Here is a 22,121-nt window from a genome sequence, read left to right as displayed (position 1 = left end):
ACCAGGGAAGGCTCCTGATCCTTCAACCAGTTGCCTCTGTGCCTTGATGTCCTTTTCAGTTGCTTTTGCACTTCAGTACTCAAGCTCATCGCTTCCAACCTGTCTGACCAGTAACGGGTAACAGTCAGATGGATCTGATCAGAGGGCCCTACCTGACCAGGGGCTTCCTAACAGCATCTCTGACCCAGGCCCCAGAAAGGCAGCAGAAGATGGATCTGATCAGCATATGGGGCCCTCTGTTCCACTCAGGAGGGATTCACCTACAGCAATTGCTCTCTTCTTTTTCTCTTAACAAAAAGTAGTCCTAATGTACCTAAGTTTATTGTCTAAGCTTAAAAGCTGTCCAAAGCATTAAGAATGAGCAGTTTCATGCAGTTAAACATACCAGCAAAGGCTACCCCAGCCATCCACCATACATCTTCATCTTTTTACTTCTCCGAGTACATGCACTGAGTTCTACCAAACCCCACATCACGTTTTCATCCTCTGTTTTGGTGGCTCATATCAAATGGATGTGTGTCTTCAGATAGCACAGAAACCATTCTCAGCAGCCACACCATCATTAGTTTAATGTATGCTCAATATGAAAGGCAACATGACCCTGTAATCTTAGCAAAATTGCATAATTTAGATGTTTCATAAAAAAGGACAGAGGTGGTTTGTAATTAATTGGAGTAGCAAACAAAGTGCTGTGCATTTGCATTTTAAAACCTGAAAACATTCAGGTGTACCTCAAAATGGTGAAATAAACTTCCCTTCTTGAGCTACAGCAGGAATTACAGCAGTTTCCAACTCCTTCTGCTTCTGTAGGAGGGCCTGAAATCAGGAGAAAATAACAATGAATGGTCTTTCTCCCTCAGACATCCTGAGCTAATGCAGTGTCACTGTTTCATATTTTAAAGCAATCAACTTGTTAAGCCTCAACACTTTCTAAAGATGGCCTATATTTAAAAATCTGCAACCCAATGTGATACAGTCAGTAGAGATGGAACTCAGCGTTTCCCGTCTTCTGCCAAAGACCGAAGTGGAGGCCAGCTCAGTGTCCAAAGATGACTGTGCAGAGGGAAAATGACTCTTCCATTGTGTTAAATTTAATGTGCTTACTCTCTGCTTTGTCACTACATTTGTGGCATTCTAGTGTATTCTTGTATGAAGCCAACCCCAAAACCTTGATGGGTACCAGCTATTAACAAAAGTCATACTCAAAGGGGAGCGTTAACCTCCTCCTCAGTTTCACCATGGTCAAAATCATTCCGGCAAACCTGTATATGTAATCACTACCAGTAACTACTACAAGTAGAAGAGCATATACAAACACAGATTTTTCTCCCAGGAGCACTATTAAATGAAACCTCGTCATTTGGCTGACTGACAAATCCTGACTTTTACTCAGTAATGCCCAGCTGTCTTGGAAGGATAAGTGTTCACACTCCACATCTGCAAATACAGCATATTTCCAGGACTAACATGACTACCCCCTCACTAACTGCACCAACCACACTGCTCTGCTATGAGTGGCCTACCCATCAAATGTAGAAGTGAAAATTCATTAACAAGCATTCTAGTGCTTTATTAAAATAGTATTTTTTTCCCTTTGAAATATTCTTCATCTAGGCAACCATAACTATCAAATCCTGGAGACTAAACAAAGCCATTCCACTTTTGGTTTCAAGTTTTCTGTGGTACACTCTTGTTTCATAGCTAACCTAAAGCCTGCAGAGTTCCACAGTCTGTGCTAAGGACAATCTAAAGGTGGCAGTAATGCATGAAAAGTGAAATTTCTAAGAGGGAATGAAATAGAGGACAAGGTCCAAAACTTAATCATATATGATGCAGAAATAAAGCCTAATGCTTGTAGCTATGTAATTGTTTGCAGTCTTCACTTTGCCTTCAGTAGATGTATATATATACAAGCACGTATATAGTGTTTATCTAGTGAGTTTGTGCTTACCTGGCGTAATTCTGACAATCCTTTTAGAATTGCTTCTTGTCTTGCTCTGCTTTTAACTACGTCTGGATTCAGAAGAGGATCTCTAATGTGATCAGAGCTAAAAATCTGGCGTGGCACTTGGCAAGCGTCTAGAAGTGAGTGAATATCAAATCAGTTAACAATACTCTTTTTTTTTTCTGTATTTAATTTCAAAGTAGTGCATTTTCACAGCTTGTGAAAATCAGGCTTTAGTTGCCATCAGATTCTGACTACTGTTTGAAGTCGAACAACATTTTGATTCCTAACCCCAAATGTGTATCAGCTAATACCAGAGAAGTATAATTGTACCTCATTAAAGGTATAAAGAGACAGGAAAAAAAGGTAACAAAATGTTTGGGGAGTTAGGGTTTTTTTCCCTGGCTTTTGTTTTTTAAATAGAGTACCATTTACAGAGGCTTTCCTTACAGTGCTGGGACACACCTGGTTGACTGCAAAATTCAGGAATACCAAACTCAATATATGGTAGGACTTGGAACTAAATCACTGCAACATACTGTAAAATCTCTTCTACATGACAAGACATTGCAGTACCATTGAGCTGTGGATACTCTGGGTCATGTGTTGAAGGTCTAGTCACTGGTGCATCTGGATCAAGGTAATATACTTCTTTTGTCCGAACATACGGAATAAACTGTGAAGATGGAGGGCTTCCAGCTTCTGGAACAGGAGGAGGGGAGCTGCTCTGCTGTGTATCTCTCTTGATGTTTTTCTCTCTTCTACTGTTGTTATGTGCCAGGAAATTAGAAGCACACGTCTGTTTTTGTTGTACTTGGTGTAATCTGTTCTTGATCGCTGGAACAGGTGGCGATTCAGATCTGCATGAAACAATGTCAGTTAACCCCCCCCCCAGATGATACCTAAGAAACGCAATTAGTTTTCTTCAGAGAATCCCTAGTGGACTGGACTTTTGCTCCTTTACTCAGCTTTTACAGCTGCAGTTTGTTTGATCTTGTGTATTTTTAACAGGAGGTAGTTAGATGCATCTAAACCCTTTCAATAAAGATTAAAATCAGGAAAGCAAAGCATGCATACCTCACTATTCATGTACTTAAACACTTCATTAATGCCAAGTACTGACGTACCTTTCTTCATTCAGGTGATTCTTATGTAACTGTTCTTCCTAGGAGAAAACCAAGAAAGTCAAAAGTAAAATAAAAAGCTCCATGTTTTTTATATTAGAAGCTTTCATTTTTCAGGACAAGTTTGTTCTGAAATCCCAAAATGACTGTTTGACTTGGGTTCAGGAGAAGGATATTTATCAAAGACTTGCATTAAAAAGTCTAGTAGTGTCTACATACCAAATTAAACAAATTACAGGAGGACTTGCTCTGATTTGCTATACCTTGGACAGCTCTAAACACTATCAAAAATACAGTGACCTTGGAAAGCTGCATTTATAAACCTGAAAAGTTCAGCCCAAGATTATGACTATTGAAGGAAAGGTTGGTTGTTCATGTTTCCAGACACAGTCAGTAGAAGTTTCCTATTTTAAATGGCAAATGCTACCACATCTGATGCTGCTTATGGTTATCAGGCAATGCTTACTTAAAAATCTACTTAAAATTCATTGTCCTGTTTCTCAGGTACAAAAGTCATGAAAAATTACAGTTCAGTAATGTAATCACCAAACACAAATTTACCATTAACCTCCAATAAAGCCACAAACTCATTTAACCAATGAATATATACATCTCTAAAGATGGTTGTGAACCATTATGCATTCTCACATACAGGTTTTTTTAATGCCCACAGCTTCTAAACCACATGTAAGCAGCCACAGTAAACAAATGGTTAAACAGAGCCGAGGTGGTCACCTTTCCTACACCAGACAGTGTGAGAAAGTGAAGTGTTTATGTATGCATACATGTATACAGACACACAGAGAGCAAGCAAGGGAGAGAAGGCATGAGGGTATTTGATGGTATTTTCTTTAAATGAAAATTGCTTTGTTTTGTTTTTCCCAGGCATGAGCTATACCAGCACATGCTTACTGCAAATGGAGAAGAAATTACTCCAGTAAGAAGGATGCGTTTCTATGACAACAAAGTTCATCCTTGGTAATCTACATTCTTTGTGGAAAAGTGTTTCCTTGGACATGTATTACTGTAACTCAGCTATCATTGCACCAGAATGATGACAAAAAAGAGCAAGTCATTCTATCTGGTGCAATGCTTTCAACTGAGCTCCCTGTTTACATAATGAAACAATGACAATACAGGAAAGAGTCAACAGTGGAAGAGTTAAGTAAAAGTGAATGTTAAGTCACAAAATCTGAATGTATTCTTCTGATCACAATGAAGGTAAGAATGCTGTAAAACCATCCTTTACACAAGGACAACACCAGGAAAATTCTCAGTGCTTGTACTGCATAACTGAATTCTCACCCAGGCAGAACAGCATGGAACAAGTCTCAAAAATGCACTCCATTGTTGTTAAGAGTTACCTTTCTGACTCTGTGCCTCTTGTTCTTCATATTTTTGTCTTCGTGAGGTGAAGGAGACCTGTCTGAATAACCACTCCTTCTTAGGCAGAGATTGCCAGGGGTATTTCTTTCCACCAACTGAAGCAACTCCATTTGTCTTCTTACTTTGTTTTCTTCCCTTTGTTTTTGTAGCTGTTTAGGGTATCTTTCTGATGCTGGAATGTATCTTTTCCCAGGCCTGTTTATGTTCCAGTCAGGTCTTTTGCTGTATTTTTCTGAGGGTTTCATTTGTCTTTCTTTTCTTGCATATTGTTCATACATATCACTGTAAATGCCATCAGTCTCTTTTCCTGAGATTTTATTTTTATCTCTATACTCCATTTCTTTCTGGTACTTTTTGCTATTAGAGGTTTCTTTATATTCTATGGGAATATCAGGTGATGTGCAGCACACAGGTCTTTCCTCAGCTGACTCAAGGTATCCTGAAGTATTAAAGTCATCTTAAAAAAGAAAGAAATATTACACTTTGCTCCAGGTCTAAAGCTATTTAAATTATTTGCTTGACTTTTGTATGTGCATCAATCTACCATTACTGATTTTAATTTAAAAAATGGTTGTTACAGTTTTGTAATGGCTTTGGCTTTTTGTTTTATGTGGCAGATAGGACCAAGAAAAGCAAACCCAATAGGGAGGAAAAAACAAAGATTGGAGAACAAAATCAAGTCAATGTAAAGCAAGACTTATGTAAAATTAAACTAATTTATGTTTTTAAAATGTAAAATTCTGTTTCTGACACAGTAGCCAAGGGTAAAGCGCAAACTACAGCATCTGCTTAGATCTTCAGCATGCCAATGGCTTGGTCACACAGTCACAGCACTACTACTTTCCTAATCCTTGTCTTGCAGTGGAAGTGTTTTGTTCAAATTTTATATTAATAATAAATCCAGCTTCTTTCTTTGCAAGATGCATACACAAAACCAGTATTGAAACTCTCCAAATTTGCAGTAAAATTTTTGCCAGCACTCTCAAAACCAAAAATATGAACTGTTGCTTAGGCAAACAGAACTAAAATTGAGCCTTCACTTCACAAATGATAAGCTTGTACCTTTCATTTAGAAATGCAGTGACTGTAAGTTTCCAATCAATCTGTTCTCTCACACCTCATCTGCTGCACTAATAAATGCAGACTGAGTCTGAGCCAGGTTTTGTAATGGTGTGATACAAAATCCAAGATGAAGTTTGGAAAGTATTCTGCTGAGATGCACCTGCAGTTCTGCCTGGGTATTTTAGCAAGATATAAGCTTTTCCAAACATTTTAATGTAAACTCTCATTTTCTAAGGACTGCATGTTTCTAATTCCAGAGTTACTGACACTATTTCTGCTCTTATTTTTGAGGATTTATTAGGAACCCAACCCTGCTCAGTACCAAATCATGTTACATAAAACTGTGAATGCTGACAGCAAAGATTACTATGAACACATTTAAATGCCTGAACGCATTTAGTCCTACGTGCCCTGCGACCATAACTTCAAGCCAGCACAATACTTCAGACTGTGTGGGCTGGATCTGCAACTGCTAAGTAAAAGGTATATAGATATATCATTTACTTAGAAGAATACAGTGCAATATTCTAATACAGCAACATGCCTGTGTCTGTCCAAGTATGTTTATCTACTTTTACTGCATTCTGTAAGACAGTGATTTGCTTCAGTTTCACAAGTACACTGTTCTACTGTCTTCCTTGAGGTACCTCAGAGGAATTAAATTCAAGGGCTACATACCTGTCTGTACAGCAGTGTCTTTCCGAGGAGATGTCTGCTGCTCAGTGTAATTCATCTTAATGTCATCAGAAAAGTTGTGGCTTTGATGTAATGTGCCAGTATTACAGTTTTCTAATTCTCTACCACCTAAAATGAAGTGAAACTGATCAATTTAGTAATGTATTTTCCATTTAAACCATGCTATCAAGTTATCATAGAATGCCTTAGGTTGGAAGGGAACTTAAAGATCTTCTACTCCAACCTCTCAGCCATAGGCAGGGACTCCTCTCATCTAGACTCAGCTGCTCAAGGCCTCATCCGACCTGGCCTTGAACACCCACGGGAAGGAGGCATCCACAGCCTCCCTGGGCAGCCTATTCCAGAGTCTTGCCACCCTTGTACTGGAGAACTTCCTCCTAAGATCCAGTCTAACCTTGTTCTCCCTCAGCTTAAAAGCAATCCCTCTTGTCCTATCACTAGACATCCTTATGGGAAGTCCCTCTCCACCCTTCCCGTAGGATCCCTTCAGCTATTGGAAGGCAGCCATAAGGTTCCGCTGGAGTCCTCTCTTCTCTAGGCTGAACAACCCCAGCGTCCTTAAGCCTATCCTCACAAGAGAGGTGTTCCATCTCTTGGATCGTCTTTGTGGCTCTCCTCTGGACTGGCCCCAGCAGCTCTGTGTCCTCTTAGTTCAAACAGTGATGGAAGAAGCCATTAAGTATCTTACTGGGGAAACAAGTTTTCACGCTACTGAGGTTTAGAACTCTGAGCAAGACTGAGAACTATGGTTTAAATTCCTTTTTCACTGGAAGTCTGAATATTCCCTATGCATTGCTGATAATATTTTTGTACTTTTCCTTTGATATAATACAGTATTTGAAGCTTACTAAACTACAATTTTATCCATAATTAACACTGAGATTTGTTTGTGAAGCAAAGGAGCAATTTCTGACCCGAAGGCAGACAGGAAAAGAAAAAAAAAACCACAAAGCAAAGCAAAATTTATGAAGAGCTTGCACACAAACACTAAGACAATAGGCAAACTGAATGCCAAAAGGACTTGTACTTGCCACCACCAAGGTTCCTCTGAAGTTTCGAAGTGTCATGTCCCTTCTGAGCCAAGTCTTGAATGCGCTGCTCTTGTTTTAACCTCTGTGCTAATTCTTGGGCTTTCTGCATTGTCTGATAGAGTTCATTGGTTTTTAGAGTCACGAGTTCCTTTAAAAAATATATATGACCACTTATTTTGAGAATAAAATTAATAGGATTATCCTCAAGGCTTACATATATTCTCACTTGGGACAAAGCTTTCAGATCATTTTCATTTTCAAAGTGATAATGCCACACCATTTGGAAGGTGAAAAACCAGAAGCATTTTCCTCAAGAACCAGTATGGTTACAGACTATGGGCACTGAAGGGAATGCAAACCTCACCTCCTTTTGTTTTTGTTTCAGGAGATCTTCTGCAAACTGCTTCCGCATTTGCTCTTGTTCTCGTGCTAGGCGCTGCTCTTCCTCTTGTTCTTCCCATTTTCTCTGCTCTTCCTCCAGTTGTTTCTTCTTCCGCTTTTCTTCTACCTGAGCCATTATTGCTTTCTAATAGTATCAGGCAAACAAGGAGCATTAAAAGATATAACATGAAGGTGTTATAAGCTATTTATCCATATACTTGATGTACATGTATAAAAATTGTATTTGGACACAGAAAATCAAGATAATTTCTTTCAAACTCTTTTACACTTTGTTTCTTTTAAATTTCTCACATGCTGCTCTCCTTTATTTTGGGGAGGGGATCGAGGGGAGTTGTCCAACAATACTCAGAAAGAGAGAGAAGGAACTTTGCATGTTTTAAAAAATGTTTTTACTTGTAAAGAATTGGTGGTCTGATTATTGTTGCCTTAGATACTCTAGGCTAGTGTTTTGATCTAGAAGAGTATCAGTTTGACCAGAAGAAGCTAACACTAGGACTTCTTTACCCTGTGCTAGGCTCATCATGCAGATACACTTTCAGTTAGAGTGCCATGGAAGCAAAAAAGGAGATCAATATGTAAAGAATCGTGGAATGGGTATGTATAAACATCAGTCTTCCTGGTGACAGTGGAGACTGAAATAAAATGCACACAAACCTACTAGAGCTCTAAAAGACTTCACTGTAAGCTTTTTGAGGCAAGAATTCAGTTACAGAAATGCAGTCATCCATGCACAGGTATTAAATGAAAACCGTACAGTCTAACTGAGCAAAGTACCAGTAAACAACTCTAAAGCTGAAACTCAAGTGCCTCACTGGGTTCTGTTATTAAATGTTATTCTTTATTTATGAGACAACAGTACCTTTCATCCTTTCAACCTTAAAACAAAAGTATACCTGATGTTCTAATTGTTTCTGCCGCCGCCTGTCTCTCTCTTCAATCTGTGCAGGATCTAGCAGAGCTGTCATCGAACGGAGGAAACTATGAACAAAGAAACACGTAAATGTTTTTAATCATTAGAAAATAACATTAAAGCATTTCTTGATTAGAAATATTAAAAAATATACAATGGGATGGCCTCAACATGAAAACATTAATTAACAAATTTGAAATCAATTTTATTAGTTAATAAAACAAGGTTATTTGCAGTAAATTTTAGTAATGAAGAGTGGAAGCTTCTGTGAAACAACAGCTATTTCTGGGCAGGGAAAACAAAGCCAAATGATTAATATCCAAAGATGTGATTTAAAGAATCTTATTCCATTAAAAATAAAATAATAATAACCTGAGCAAATGTCAGAAAGGTACTGGCTGGAAGGTGATTCTCTGTACAAAGCTCACTCACCTGACTTTCTGACTCTGTTCCAAAGCACTCTTGTTAGCAGTTTTCTCTGTGTTTCCCACCTTTAGGAGTGTGAGGCTGTCTAAGGCTGTACGTGAAAAAGGGTGAACAAAAGCAGTCGGCTCCCTAGGGTCAGGTGACGGGGAAAGACTTTCAGACTGCTTTCTGTGCGTTCCATTTAAGAGCTGTTGTGCATTAAGGTGGCTCTTGAAAGAATCAAAATGCATTGCCCATCTGTCATGCTCTTCAGCCTAAATAAATATGAAGCAACAGAAACAAACAAACAAAAGGAGAATGTTCACTTACACTGCTTCTATAAAGTAAGGTTAGCAAAACAGTACAGGTTTTGTACAACAGGAACATTTGAAAAGCCCTGTCATGGAGCTAACAATAGTTAATTTTTTAACTGGGAAAACAAGTGTCCCTGACACTTTAAATGCAAGTCATGTCAGAAAGTATACTGCTGGTCCATATACTTGGTTAACAAAAACCTACTGCTACTACATTACCAGAAAAAAATCCCAAAAACTATAAAGTGGGGAAAAAATTAACATGGTTTCAGGCTATGTGCTGGTTTTTTTTCAGTTTATATTACTCTTCCTTATTTTTTTCTAACAGCACTGCAAACTGCTTGATTAGGAAGTCAGTCCCATATCCACTCTGCCACGCTCTCCTCCTGCTGTGTAAAAGTCTCTCCAGTTATATGAGCAAGTGGTGTCTTTTACATTGTTCTATACCTCCTGTTTCCCTTTAATTCTGCTACCATCCAGAATTAAATGTGCTCTGGACAGAGACACTAATCTTTACCTTAGTATTTTCACCTAAACAGACCTATTATAAAATAAGCCTTCTTTCAAAATCTCTTCTACCCACAGCAGCCACCACTGCTGTACCTAAGAGTTTTGTAGAGGAGACATATTGGGTTTAAGTCTCTCTTTGGCATCAGCCTGTCTTACCTTCTTGGCTCAGTGGTGGCAGTTGGGACATTTCAAGATATCACTAGTAAAACTTTGTTTTTGCTATAGGTAGAGAGAAACTTTTCCCTGGTGGATAAAAGAATTGTTTCCCTGTAGTGACTGGAAATTGGCTGCCTCAAAACTTTCATTGTGCAGGAATAAACCTAGCATAATCAAATCATCTCTCTGAGAGTCCTTTCCTTAAAATCAATCCCCTTGTGTCAGAAGTTTCACAGCTGTTTAAAAAAAAAAAAAAGGAAAACCATAGCCCAAATAATAAGAATCTGAATTATTCTTCCTACTGTTCCCTGAGTTTTGTTCCCTTTGAATATTCTGTGATGTATAAGCAGATCAGATAATTGGAAAATCTGCTTTATTCTTAGCAAGCCTGTGGTGCAATATGCTGAAGGGTTAAGAGTATAACACAAGACCTGAAGAACAGATGTTGAAGAAAACTGCATTAAGTGCAACTTAACTTCCTTTCAAAAGAGGGTCGAAGTGAGATTGTTGCCAGGCTGAGGTTACTCCCTGATGACTGCAACTATCCTGCTCTGGCAGGAGAGCTGGACTAGATGATCTTTCGGTCCCTTGCAGCTCCCTATATTCTGTGATCTCCCACACCACACCTATCCAAATAGAAACAAGGCAGCTAACAAAGCTCGTGAACTTTTCACGGATGTGTTCCCTTCACAAAGCTCAATTTACAGACGAAATTTGATCCTTCCAACAACTCAGGAATGGAAAATACTTGTGGTCTAAGTATGTAACAAAGAGGTCTTCTGGAGGGTGGCTAGGGAAGCTCTGTTTTAGTATTACAAACTGTGGAATAATTTCTGTCTAGGAATTGTGTAATAGCTGTAAAAGCTTCACTTTGGAGTAAAAACTGTATCCTTGCAATCCAGAAGCCTCCAGACTATGAACATTTGTATCAAGTTTTGGAACATGAGAGTCTTATTCACTAATAATACAGAACATCCTGTGGTATGAGTACATGTGGAAATCTGGATTCTAGCAGTAGCACAATCTCACTGCATGCTTTTTTTTCAAAAGACATAGGGTCTTTGGAATGATGTACAGTACTGGTCTGTACAAAAGCCCAGAGTATTCCACTCACTTTCAATTCAGTACTAGTGGAAATAGTAACACATAAAGAAAAAAAATCAGTTTCTATGTGGAGAATCCCAAAGGACACATTGAGCAAATTGGTGAATGCGGATAGCATCAGAAGTGTTTTCAGGTACTCCACCTTATTCTCCGTTAAGCCCTCTGGAGCTGGGGAGTGGTCAAAAAACCTGAGCCTCAAGTGCCCCTGGCCCCTCCTAGAGTGAGGACCCCCTCCAGATGAAAGTTATTCCACTCCCACATCCTGTCTGCAGCCTTATATAAGAGGCAGATGAGAGTCCTCTTCTCTTTCTGCTTCCTGCCTTCACCTAAGCAACAACTCCCTTGCTGCTGCTGTTCCTGCCTAACCGTGTGGTCAACCAGCTACCTCCTGCAGTTCATCTGCCTCCGGAGAACTCACTGCTGTCTAATCTGGTTTTGTATAGTTATCTGTATCTGCTCCCTTCCCTTATACCTCTATAAACCCCCTTTACCTTAAATACCTTTTATTTTTTGTTGAAGTTACCTTTTTAGCTTCCAAATTGGTGCAAGGCTGTTATTTGGGTGTTTTACTCCTTTCACTCTTTCTACCTGTATTTTTATTCTGTTGGGCTTTTGGACTCAGGGAAGCTTTAACTAGAACACACCTGCAAAGCAATTATACTTACCACAGTTTCCTTCTAGCTCCAGCATAAGAGGTGTAGGTCTGGAAAAACTCAAGTGTAAAAAAGCTAAGGCTTTTGTTCTCAGTTTTCTTTGAAGAAGGGTTTGCAAAATGTTTCATAGAGTGTCTGCATGTAAAAATATTATTTCTAAAACCAGATCTGGACTCTACTGTGATACATTCTCATTGCCTACACTTTTCCTTTTTCCTCCACCTCTTCTCCTCCTATCCTACAAACTTACAGTGAAACCCCAAACATGCTGCAGGTAATTATCTCCTTGTTGCTACTTCATTAGATCTACAATTTCCTTTTATATTTCTTAGAATAAAAATGCAGAGAAAATTTTCTTTTACTCCAAAGAAGTTCCTCTGAGCCACAGATACCTTTGATGAATTAAGTTTGTCCTCCATTTTTCGTAACTTAGCTTCTTCCTTCTGTTTATCCAACTCTTCAAGCCACTTCTGCTGCTGCTCATGCTTCAAAGCACTAAAAGGTCGTTCTTGTGACACAGCTTCCTGAAATAATAGAACTGTTAGTCTCTCAGACAGAAAATTCAGTAACTCATCTGGCCACATTGTAAAGATTGTATTGATAATGAGGATTGTTCTTACCAAGGTGCACCTGACCTCGTTGAACCTCATGAGGGATCTAAGTTTGTAACTCTAGCAATTATCTCACTGCTCTATGAAAATGTTATTTTGATTCTCAGAAAGACACTATCTAGGTCAGTCTTTTAATACTCTCCTAACTTGAACCATCAGCCTCTCACTCCAAAAAGCTTTACTTGCATGTACCATGAGGGGTGGTTTAGCCTGGAGAAGAGAAGGCTCTGTACTTAAAGCATTTTTACTGACGGTTTTCCTCAGTACCAGTAATTGGCTCAGGTGGAAATGCTGTCTGCAAATGAAGTGACCACTTTAAGCCTTAATTTAGCTCAGCTGTTTAATTTGTACTAAACAGCCTTTTACATAAAATAGATTGTACTTCTAGAAGCAGCTTTTCACACAATTATGTAGACTGAAGCAAATTCTTAGAGTAGTCACTTTTCTAGGAATGCTGAATATGGCATAAGAGAAGTAACTTTTGTTTTAATAACAGATAGCAGGTCCACTGCCAACTTCTGTTTAACAACAATCAGGTTCACTGGAGAAGTGATCTCACCTGACCATATTTCTCTGCCACAGCACTTTCAGGATGACAGCTGACTTTTTGAAAGACAGGTTGAAGTCAAATTGCTATGCTCATTATTATGAAAGCAAGCAAATATATGAGAGATCATGAACAACATAAATAATAACCATGTATTGCCAGTTTAAGACTCTCTCCAAGCAGAACCAGAAAAGATTTATGCCTTTTTGTTAGGAATCAACATAGAAGGACAGGAATGGGTTGTTCACACTACAAAAATCTTAATTTGTGAAGCTATACCTTGGAGGAATAGGCAAGTGTGAAACAAGAGTTGCAGCAATTCATGCCATGAATCAGCTTAAAGTGGTCACTGATGGGATTCTACAGGATTTATAAGGGAAAGAAAAATCTTATATGAACTCAAAGTCAAATTGTTGTGGAAAAGTGCTGTGGAAACTGTGCTTTTGTGCTTATTGATAGCCTTACCTTATCTGGGTCAGCTGCTTCCACTTCCTCTTTGTGAATTTTATTATTGCCAAGTTTTGCACAGAAATAATGTCCTTCTCCCTTTGAAGCTTCTTTCAATTTCTTCTTGAGTGCTACCTGTTCATCTTCAAATAAACAAACTCTAGTAAGAGGTCTTAATACAGACACGTAGTAATTAAAAACAAAACCAAGCAAACAAAACCCTGAAGAAAGCAGCAATACAGATCTATCCTGTAATTCTGTTTGTAAACTAACTCACCACTGTCTGACCAGTCTAAATGTGACTTTGCTCCGAAGAGGATAGCAGCTGGGCCCCTGCCCACAGATGTGGAAATAAGTGGGACATCCCTCTGAGAAGACTTAACAGTGAACGATAACCAAGTAGATAAATTGTCTCTGTTTTCTTACACCAGTCTTGGACTGCTGTAATGTTATTAAAACAAATGTAAGCTACTGAGAGTGCAGATCAAGCCCTGAAACCAGATGGCCAAGCTGAAAAGACAACAGTCCTACATGTGAATTAAAAAAAAACCTCTTTGTTTACCACTATTCCTGTGGTAAACATTTTTATTTTCTACAGATATTCCCCTTGTTGGTGAGAAGGCAGGACTGCAAATTGTTTCAAGTTCAAATTGCAGATTAATAGCTTCAGTCATATTGGCATATTAGGGTGACACTTTCAAAAAGCAAAAATATTTGTTAATGATAATGACCATAAACTATTGACAGAAAGTGACAAAATCAGTGGCAAGTAACTACTAGTATATAAAGCATAATATATTTATTTGAGATACTTGGTTAAGAACGTTTTTTGCAGGAATTTATAAATAAACTTTGCATACAATGTTGAAAGTCAATAATCTTAATCTCTACTAAACCTGTTTTCCTATTTGTAGCAACTGAATTGATATAAGTAAATATCAAGAAGCACATGGAATGCAAAGTTTCTTGGCATCTTGACTGTAATAAATCAGTAAAAAAAAAATCTGTATAAGTACCTAATTCCTTCTTCCATTGGATCTTTCTAAATTCTAATAAGGCTTTCTCTCCTTCTCTTTCACCCAAGGTACTGAACATGTCAGCAGGTCTCCAGGAATCCTTTCTAGAATGGAAGAGAAAAAATGTTTTTAATTAAAAGACCATCTCTTCACTTTAAAGGTAACTTCTTATTTACTATGTATAGGAGTTTTTACTGTAATTAAGAACTGCAGTATGAATCTTTATTGGACATACAATTGCTGTAGATAGCAACACAAATCTACATACATAACTTTGTGTCCTGGCTGTGGAGATGTTTCTTGTTTCCTGCTTGAATCTGAGTTAGCTTCATCTGGCACAAATGAAACTTCACAAGCTTCTTGAATCAATTCTGTCTTTTCCTCTGATGTTTCATTAGCAGCTGTGGTAGAATGTAAATATATTTATTAATTTTAAAAACTTTCTTCAGCACTAAGGAAATACTTTGCAAACAGAATAAACCTGTGAATACTTCACTACTTAGGAAAAGTGTTGTCAGCCCTGCTTGTATTTGTATAGTTAATGCACATGAGTTACAAGTTCACAGGGTATTTTTAGGATGAAAGACTTACAATAAATACTTGGCTAAAAGATCAGCTTTTGGGACTATACTTAAATTGTTTTATATCTGGTGGCATGTTTGTAACATCTAACAGTAACAGGCAGTACCACACCTCTAATAGCAGTGCTTTGTCTGAGACTATTAAACCTAAAAGTAACATCTCTGCAGTCTGCAAATAAATTACAAACTGGGAGTTAAGCTTTCACATGTTGTTCTGGTTCTATGAAACTAACTTATTCAACTATCACTATCTTACCTGTTTCTTCTTGCTTTTCCTTATGAGTGTCGGAGATGCTCCCAGTTCCTTCTTTCAGTGTCATTAAGATCTGCTGAAGCTGTTCTTGTGTTAAACACACAAAGCTTCCTAGGTCATCAGCTGATGCCCGTGAGTTTTCAGGCTTTTGTTTACTTTTTTTAATGTTAGGATACTCTGAATCAGGATATCTGTCTGTGCTATGTCTTTGGAAAATCAAAGAGTGATCTTTAGTTGTGGCTTCATGTGAGGAGTATTTAGTGACTTGCAGTTTTTCACCTTTTGTCATTGATAAGCTTGATTCACTCCTTGGTTTTAAGTTTTCCTGCTTGATACAAGTATTCTGTGCTGACCTCAGAACATGCCCAGCATACTTCATTCTCAATGCCTGTTTAGGTGCTCTGGCTTTATTACCCATCTGTTAAAGCAGTAAGAGTTCACCATATATTAAATGAGGAAAAAATCTACAGGCATAATAAACTAAAGCAACAAGTAAAAAATAGTAATTTCTCTCATCTATTATATCAGTAGAAACTAACTCAGCATAAATTAATGAACTAGTCTCACAAGTACTAAGAATACCTTGGAAGAGAACACAACACTAAATTGAAGTACTTAAAAATGACAGTGTGAAAAGTAACTTTAGCATCCCATTTAAAAGAGTTACATTAATCCTGTTTCTGAAGCCTGCCTTCAAACAGATACATGTTTTCACTATATAGCCAGTGTTACTTCATTCTTGATTTTTCCATTCTGTACTAATGTTTTATCCTTTTCAAGATTCTTGATGTATACTTGCATCGATGTCCTTTTGTACTGACATCTTTTCCTGCTTTTCTTTCATTCTGCAACTGACTGCATTGTCTCAGAGTTGATTTAGATAATTCCCTGTGCTGCTGTAACTTAGCAAAATAAACTAAAGCGTTTTGCAAATGTAAAAGCAGTCATAGAACTTCTATCCTTTTTAACAGCTACTATAACTTCAGAAACCACAGAATCACATTTCATAAATGTAATGGATTACAAGTATTTAGGCAGCTCAAATGCATTCTCAAATCTGTCTCAACAAATTAATTTATTACTTTGTGTGCTCTAACAAAAAAAGTAATTTTTCCACTTACCTTCATTGCAGGCTTTGATTTATCTTTTGGGAAACAAACATAAACATATGAGAGACGCATTAAAAAATATCCTCCTGAAAAACAGTCTTGAGAAATTAGTAACCCATTGTGTTAATCTGATTTTTATAAGGCAGAAGGGGAAAGCAACCTCTTGTAATATCTGCCTCAGTTAGGTGACTACTTTTAAATTTCAGTAGACACACTTAAAAGCTATGTTGGAAAAAAAGATAAAATATATTCCAGGAACTATTTCCAGTTTTACGTAGATGTAATAAAATTATTGTGCTGGTCTAATCCTTCCCTGCTGTTCATTCTGTTTCCCAGAGAGCCCTGTAGTTGTGGCTTATTGTTAATTGCTTATATTGCCTTTTAGTTTACTTTGTGTCATATTCTTCCAGGACAGTCCCTGCATCCAAATCCATTTTGCTACATGCTGTTATCCATCTTCATAGCTGACAGCTTAAAGAAACAATATATGCACAATCACGCTATCAATTGTTGTTCTCCCTATCTATGCCCTGAAACACTTTTCAGTCTTTCAACCTAAGTCCTAGAGGGTGCATAGAGGCGTAATGGTCTCAAAAGTAATGTGAAGTACTACTTTTTTAATGTCATACTTACTAATAAAGACTAGTATATTGATAGAGGGAATGTGGTTCTCAACACAACAAATCCTTTACCTATGGCTAATGGAAATGGGGAAGAAAACAGTAGGGATTTCAGTGTAATATGTCTGTTGGAAACAAGGCTTTTTTAGCTGTACTATGCAGTTGCTGCTCTGACAGTGGTTATTGCACATTCTGCACTGGTAGCACATATGCCTTTGTGTTAATGATTGAAGACATGGGAAAACACTACCTGTTCTTGAACTCTGCAGAACCACATTATTAAAAGTTCCTGACATAGATGAACAATTTAAAACTTGGGTAAGTAAGAGTTATAGAAATTATCAACTTATGCCAGTCAATATGTAATAAAATTAATTTTTATGAAAGGAGAGGCAAGCTGTAATGGATCATGACTATTTGCCAGTTGTTCACTATTCAGAAATTCATTATCAAGGTGGTAAGAGGACTTCTAAATAACACAAATATTTTTCCTTATCTGTTGATAAAGTTGTGTTTCATGTTGTTTGGGTCTCAGGTTTAGCTTAAAGAAGCTTTAAAGATTATTGGAGATGAATTGTTAAAAAATACCAGAAGCAGCTAAAATTAGCCTTGGCTTTCCATCCAGAACTTCAGTTTCAAGCTTCAGTCCATCACTGCAAAATGAGAGAAGAAGGAAATCTGAAATATGAAGTAATTTGATGCTGGTAAGACTTTTACATTATTAACAAGGACAACTACACTTAATTATAACACTATTTTTTACTGTTGGTCCATATGCTCTTTCATGCCCCAAGCTTCCTGCATTTTTGAGACTTTAATGCAAAGAAATCAACAAGTCTGGCAGAGGGTCTGTTTTTATTATTGCTGTTGAGAAATGTGCATTTCTGTGTTACAAAATAAGTTTTCAAGCTCAAAGTGCCACTCTTGTTACATGCAGCAGTGGGCCTGTCTCAAGGATTCAATAACCCAATATAAACTGTGTGCTACAAAAACCGGTAAGCACATCTCCCTGAATGCCAGTGCTGATAACTAAGAGGAGCTGTACTCTAAGAATAGTCATTAATTGCGCTTCCATGCAAAACGGTTCACATTTTGAAGTGTAACAAACGTTATGGTAGGGGTTTAAAACAAGTTGACAGTGTTTAGGCGTATGACTGTAAAAGTACCCAAACGCTCTTCGTTCTCCCACTTGCTAATTTGAGAAAACTGACTATAATTTATGTTCACAATTACCCTTATCTTCAATCTGTGTTCATGTAAGAATGCGTTTAAAACGTCGAGCACCTCTAAATGGCGCACGAAACCTCGTGCACACGGCAGCACAGAAGTGCCTGAAGCTGTAACTCAAGAGGTACAGGCAGCATATGGCAGCTAACCGCAGCCCAGCATCGACGCTTTGTGGTGGCAGGAAGCGGTGGGGGCTGTGAGCCTACAGGAGGGGTTAGGGTTCTGCTGCGGTCACCTGTGCGCCGTTCCCCGCCGCTCCTTGCCGGCACGCTACTCCTGAGCACTGCTGAAACGCAGCGCTTTAGAATACCTCACTCACCTACACCTCTTCCCAGACCCCTTCTGAAGGCCCTCCCAAGGGAAGGGTCTCGGCCCCTCGGCTCTATCCCGGAGACGGCTCCCGAGACCAGCGCGGAGGCATTAAGTGCGCTGGTGCCGGCGGGCTGCGGGGCTCCCCCCAGGGCGGCAGCACCCGCGCGCCGCGCACAGTGGCTTCCCGGGCCGTGAGGGGCTCGAGGGTCTTACGTCCCCAGAGAGGGCTGAGACAGAGCCGACAGGAGCGGCTTTCGCGGCTAGCCCGGTAAGTCCCTTCCTTCTCCCCTTCTTCCTTACCCCAGGTTCATGGCGGTGCCCGGCTGAGATGTAGACTGAGCAGACGCACGGAAGCAGCTGCACCGCCAGCGCTCCCTGTCTCTGTGTACCGCGGTTGCCGGCCTCGCACAAGGAGCCGGGAGCCGATAGGCTTCCCGCGGAGTTTCGGCTTTGCCAATGGGCTCCTTGCACACTGCGGAGTCCTCCGCAGTGAGGCGTTGTGGGGGATCGAGTCCTGTCCTGGGGGATTTCGCTCAAATACCGCCGCTGCTGCCAGCGGCCTCGCTGCGGGTGCAAAGCAATTACCAGAGGATTATCCCGGCGCTCAGCGGCTGCAGAGGGAGGAGGGGAGGCACGGAGGGCGGGGAGAGGAGACGGGTGCGCGGCCCGGGCTGGGGGAAGGGCGGGAGCTCTGCTCTGCCTGTGGGGTGATCACTTTCCGCTCCCTCGGAGGACGGCTATTGCTCGCTCGTCTTTTTTTGTTTCTCTCATTCTCGTAATTTTCTCTCTCTCTTTCTCTCTCTCTTTTTTTTTTTTTCTTCTTTAGAGTGGTTTTTTTCCTTGGTGGTTTTGTTTGGGGTTTTTTGTGGGTTTATTTTGGTTGTTTTCAGGGTGGTTTTGACAAAGCAAACAAGATAGGGAAGAAAGATGTGCAGCTGGCAATGGGGAAGGAATGTCTTGGTGGTGGCAGGCGGCCGGGCTGCTCAAGCCGGTGAGGGGCTTTACTGCCCGATGGGTGTCCTGGTGCTGTCCGGGGAGCGACGGCCTCGGAATCTCGTCCGGAGGGGGAGAGCTGGGAACCCACGAGTAGCCGAGGAGGAGAAGACTCGTGTGGGACAGCTTGCCGGGCCGCAGCGCTCCGGTGTCTGGGCCGTTGCGGCTGGTGTAGAGAGTGAGGAGTACTGGCTCCTCGAAGGGCGTTTTTCATAAGTTCTGATTTCTTCAACGAGTGGTTCTGCTCAGTGGGCTCTTTGGGGCTTGTTTTGTTTTGGCTACTAAAGCGTTTTGGGGGTTGTTTTTTGCGACGCTGCAGTCCTGTTGAACTTCGAGATCCATCCATTTGCGATCTTCACTGCGGTTTAGGAAATGAATATTAAGCACCACCCAGTCTGCCGTGTGTAGGTACAGCTTCTTGAATAACGGGACATGTAAACATGCAAATGAAATGAATCTGCACTTTGTTGTAGTTTTAAGAAAACAACATCGACTTAATGTAAGGAGGATTTGGCTGTGTTAAAGGGTATAGTTGGATTCAATTAAATGCTTCAGAGCCTGTTAGATCTTTTACTATTCAAGATGAGGTTTAAGCGCACACTTAAAGCCAAATGATTACTGAAATCCTTCATTTTAAATGACGTTAGGACCTGAAGACTTGTCTGGAGTGGTGTTGCTCTGCAAGTAGTTCATTTTGTCTGGCTAAAATGTACCATATATACTGGGGTGGATCCTGTAGCCGTTACACTTGAATGCAAGTTTTGCTCTTTTGAGACTGTAAAGAAAACAAAAGCAGTAATAGAGAAATAGACGATGAGGCTGAGGTTAGTGTCTACACAAAATCTGTGCTGACATACTATCTAAATTACTTCGTCTTTATGTAAAGAATGTGTCTGTCTTCAGACGAAATCATGTCCTTTGGAATACTGCTTCACAGCTGTTACATAGTATTTACTGATTGATACACCAGCTGACGAATCTGAAACTTCAGAGACTAGAGGGAGAGAGAAGGAAACCTGGAGTTGTTTTCAGTAATGCACATGAAGTCCTGTGAAACACAGAACACACAAGGTAAGTTGGTGATGACTGCTGCTATTTTTGGCTACCTTGTATCAGTGTTTCTGAACCTCCCTGGAATGTCGTCAAGTATAACCCCTGAACATTAATTTGTCTAGCTGATAAATGGTAGGATCATCATTAGGTCCAGGAATGAAAATTTGATACAAGTTAGGCAAAAGAACACATGCTTGTCAAAGTCCATTGAACAGTGCTTTCCCACAACAACACTGAAATTGGGTTTTTATACATCAGGAAGGGCATTGTTTAATTTAGATTAAAACATTTCAAACAAGTGCTACGTCTCCTTGACTACTGCCCAAGAATATCAGTTTTTGTAGTGTTTCATGCAGCAACATTTATTACTGGCCTGGTCCCAGAAAGGGTGTTTTAATCTTCTCCCTTTTAATTAATTCAATTAATACTTGTTTGTTTAAATTTAATAGACTATTTTGTGTTTTCCCAGAAATTTAAATTAGTGTTCATTTGTCTGACCTTTTGAACTACATATTTTAATTTGGTTTCTCTTCTTTAATGGAGCACCTCTTGGCACTCATAATCCATTCTAATTTAACAGTGCTTTTACATATCAATTAACTTATGCCCTGTTTAGTTCCCTAAAAACACTCTAAGGTGTTAAAAACCCTACTCTATTTTTTTCCCACCATCCTGTTTCTCCCAAAACTTAACTCATTGACATGTTGCATTACTATAGAGAGATTGAATCCTAATTTCCTGTAGATAGTCACCTTTTTGGAGGTTGTAGTACCCACAATCTCTCAATCTATTGCAGTTGTTGTAAGTGGCTCCTCACTTTCATGAATCTCACATGTCTGATTTCATCCCAACTGTATGCAACTTCTGTATCTGGTCACAGTGTGATAAGAGCTACAAGAGAATGTTGGTTTATAATGAACAGGTCGTGACTAGATGCTCAGTTTTCATTGGCAATTTCATTCCCATTTACTGATCTAATTTTTTTTCTGGCCTGGTTATGGCCAAGCAAGAGAAATGGAGAATGGACACTAAATTATTTTTTCACAGTTTTAAGGTTTATATTTCACCCTCTGCTTTACAATGTAAATCCCAAATAAACTGATTTCTATTATACTTGCAGAATTTCAAATATACAAGCCAGACCTGCTTCCTGATTTATTTTGAGACAGCAGGTGGCAATGTCGTTTCAAGCATGTCTCTAATAGTTGAACTTTGTCATACGGACTCTAAACTGATGTTTTCCCTCTCCCTTTAACTGAGACACAGTTTCAAAAGAAGATCCTATGTAATGTTTATGCATTGTGAGAAGGACTGTATCAAAGTATTTATCAAAGCCGCAGAGGTACTGTGTCCCACAGCAGGACAGTTCCTATCTCATACTGTGAGTACACTGTGCTCTAATGCTGATAGCTCATATTTATACAGTCTAGCTACCCTGTAACATATATATTTACAGGCTTTCTTAAACAAGCATGGAAATCTTTCCAGTGTGTATGCTATAATTTAAAATGTTTCCTGAAGAACCAACAAAGGAGTCTGAATACAAATCCTGCTGTGGTACACATTTTTTTTTCAATACTTTTTTTCCCACCCACCTTTCACTATTTGATACATTTTAAAATTTCTATTTTATTTGGAGAATTTTAAGAGATTG

At 39.2% G+C, this 22,121-nt stretch overlaps 2 protein-coding genes across 6 annotated transcripts in view; one reads left to right on the top strand and one right to left on the bottom strand.

Annotated features, from left to right (window-relative positions):
* Positions 1 to 541: 541 nt before the first annotated feature.
* Positions 542 to 18,867, bottom strand: CCDC66 (coiled-coil domain containing 66). The gene is made up of 18 exons (XM_064156710.1): positions 18,722 to 18,867; positions 17,471 to 17,535; positions 16,275 to 16,297; positions 15,157 to 15,571; positions 14,588 to 14,720; positions 14,320 to 14,423; positions 13,322 to 13,446; positions 12,091 to 12,222; positions 8,989 to 9,236; positions 8,540 to 8,624; positions 7,609 to 7,770; positions 7,245 to 7,392; positions 6,196 to 6,321; positions 4,434 to 4,912; positions 3,073 to 3,110; positions 2,522 to 2,805; positions 1,952 to 2,079; positions 542 to 816 (listed from the first exon to the last, which is right to left on the bottom strand). The coding sequence occupies exons 1-18, from the start codon at positions 18,730 to 18,732 to the stop codon at positions 733 to 735; spliced, it is 2,790 nt and encodes a 929-aa protein (XP_064012780.1). The 5' UTR covers positions 18,733 to 18,867; the 3' UTR covers positions 542 to 732.
* The window catches only part of ERC2 (ELKS/RAB6-interacting/CAST family member 2), a 486,963-nt gene continuing 476,208 nt past the window's right edge, over positions 11,367 to 22,121 (top strand). For 4 of the 5 annotated variants that reach the window (XR_010305234.1, XR_010305232.1, XR_010305233.1 and 1 more), the window contains exons 1-3: positions 14,388 to 14,479; positions 17,418 to 17,586; positions 18,727 to 20,485. The gene's annotated coding sequence lies outside the window, so the exon portion shown is untranslated. Of the gene's footprint in view, positions 11,478 to 11,950; positions 11,973 to 14,387; positions 14,480 to 17,417; positions 17,587 to 18,726; positions 20,486 to 22,121 lie in introns of those variants that run through there. The other variant, XR_010305235.1, reaches the window with a different exon arrangement.

This window comes from Pogoniulus pusillus, chromosome 16 (assembly GCF_015220805.1).
Source record: "Pogoniulus pusillus isolate bPogPus1 chromosome 16, bPogPus1.pri, whole genome shotgun sequence".
NCBI classification, from domain to species: Eukaryota; Metazoa; Chordata; class Aves; order Piciformes; family Lybiidae; genus Pogoniulus; species Pogoniulus pusillus.
Note: the sequence above shows the minus strand (reverse complement) of the source record. Positions and strands in the feature narration are given on the sequence as shown.

Coding starts and splice junctions, on each gene's coding strand:
- CCDC66 (XM_064156710.1), bottom strand. Junction 14,721..15,156: donor GGAAAAGCAAGAAGAAACAG/GTAAGATAGTGA, acceptor ATTCTACCACAG/CTGCTAATGAAACATCAGAG. Junction 2,080..2,521: donor AGAGTATCCACAGCTCAATG/GTACTGCAATGT, acceptor ACTCACTTCTAG/ACGCTTGCCAAGTGCCACGC.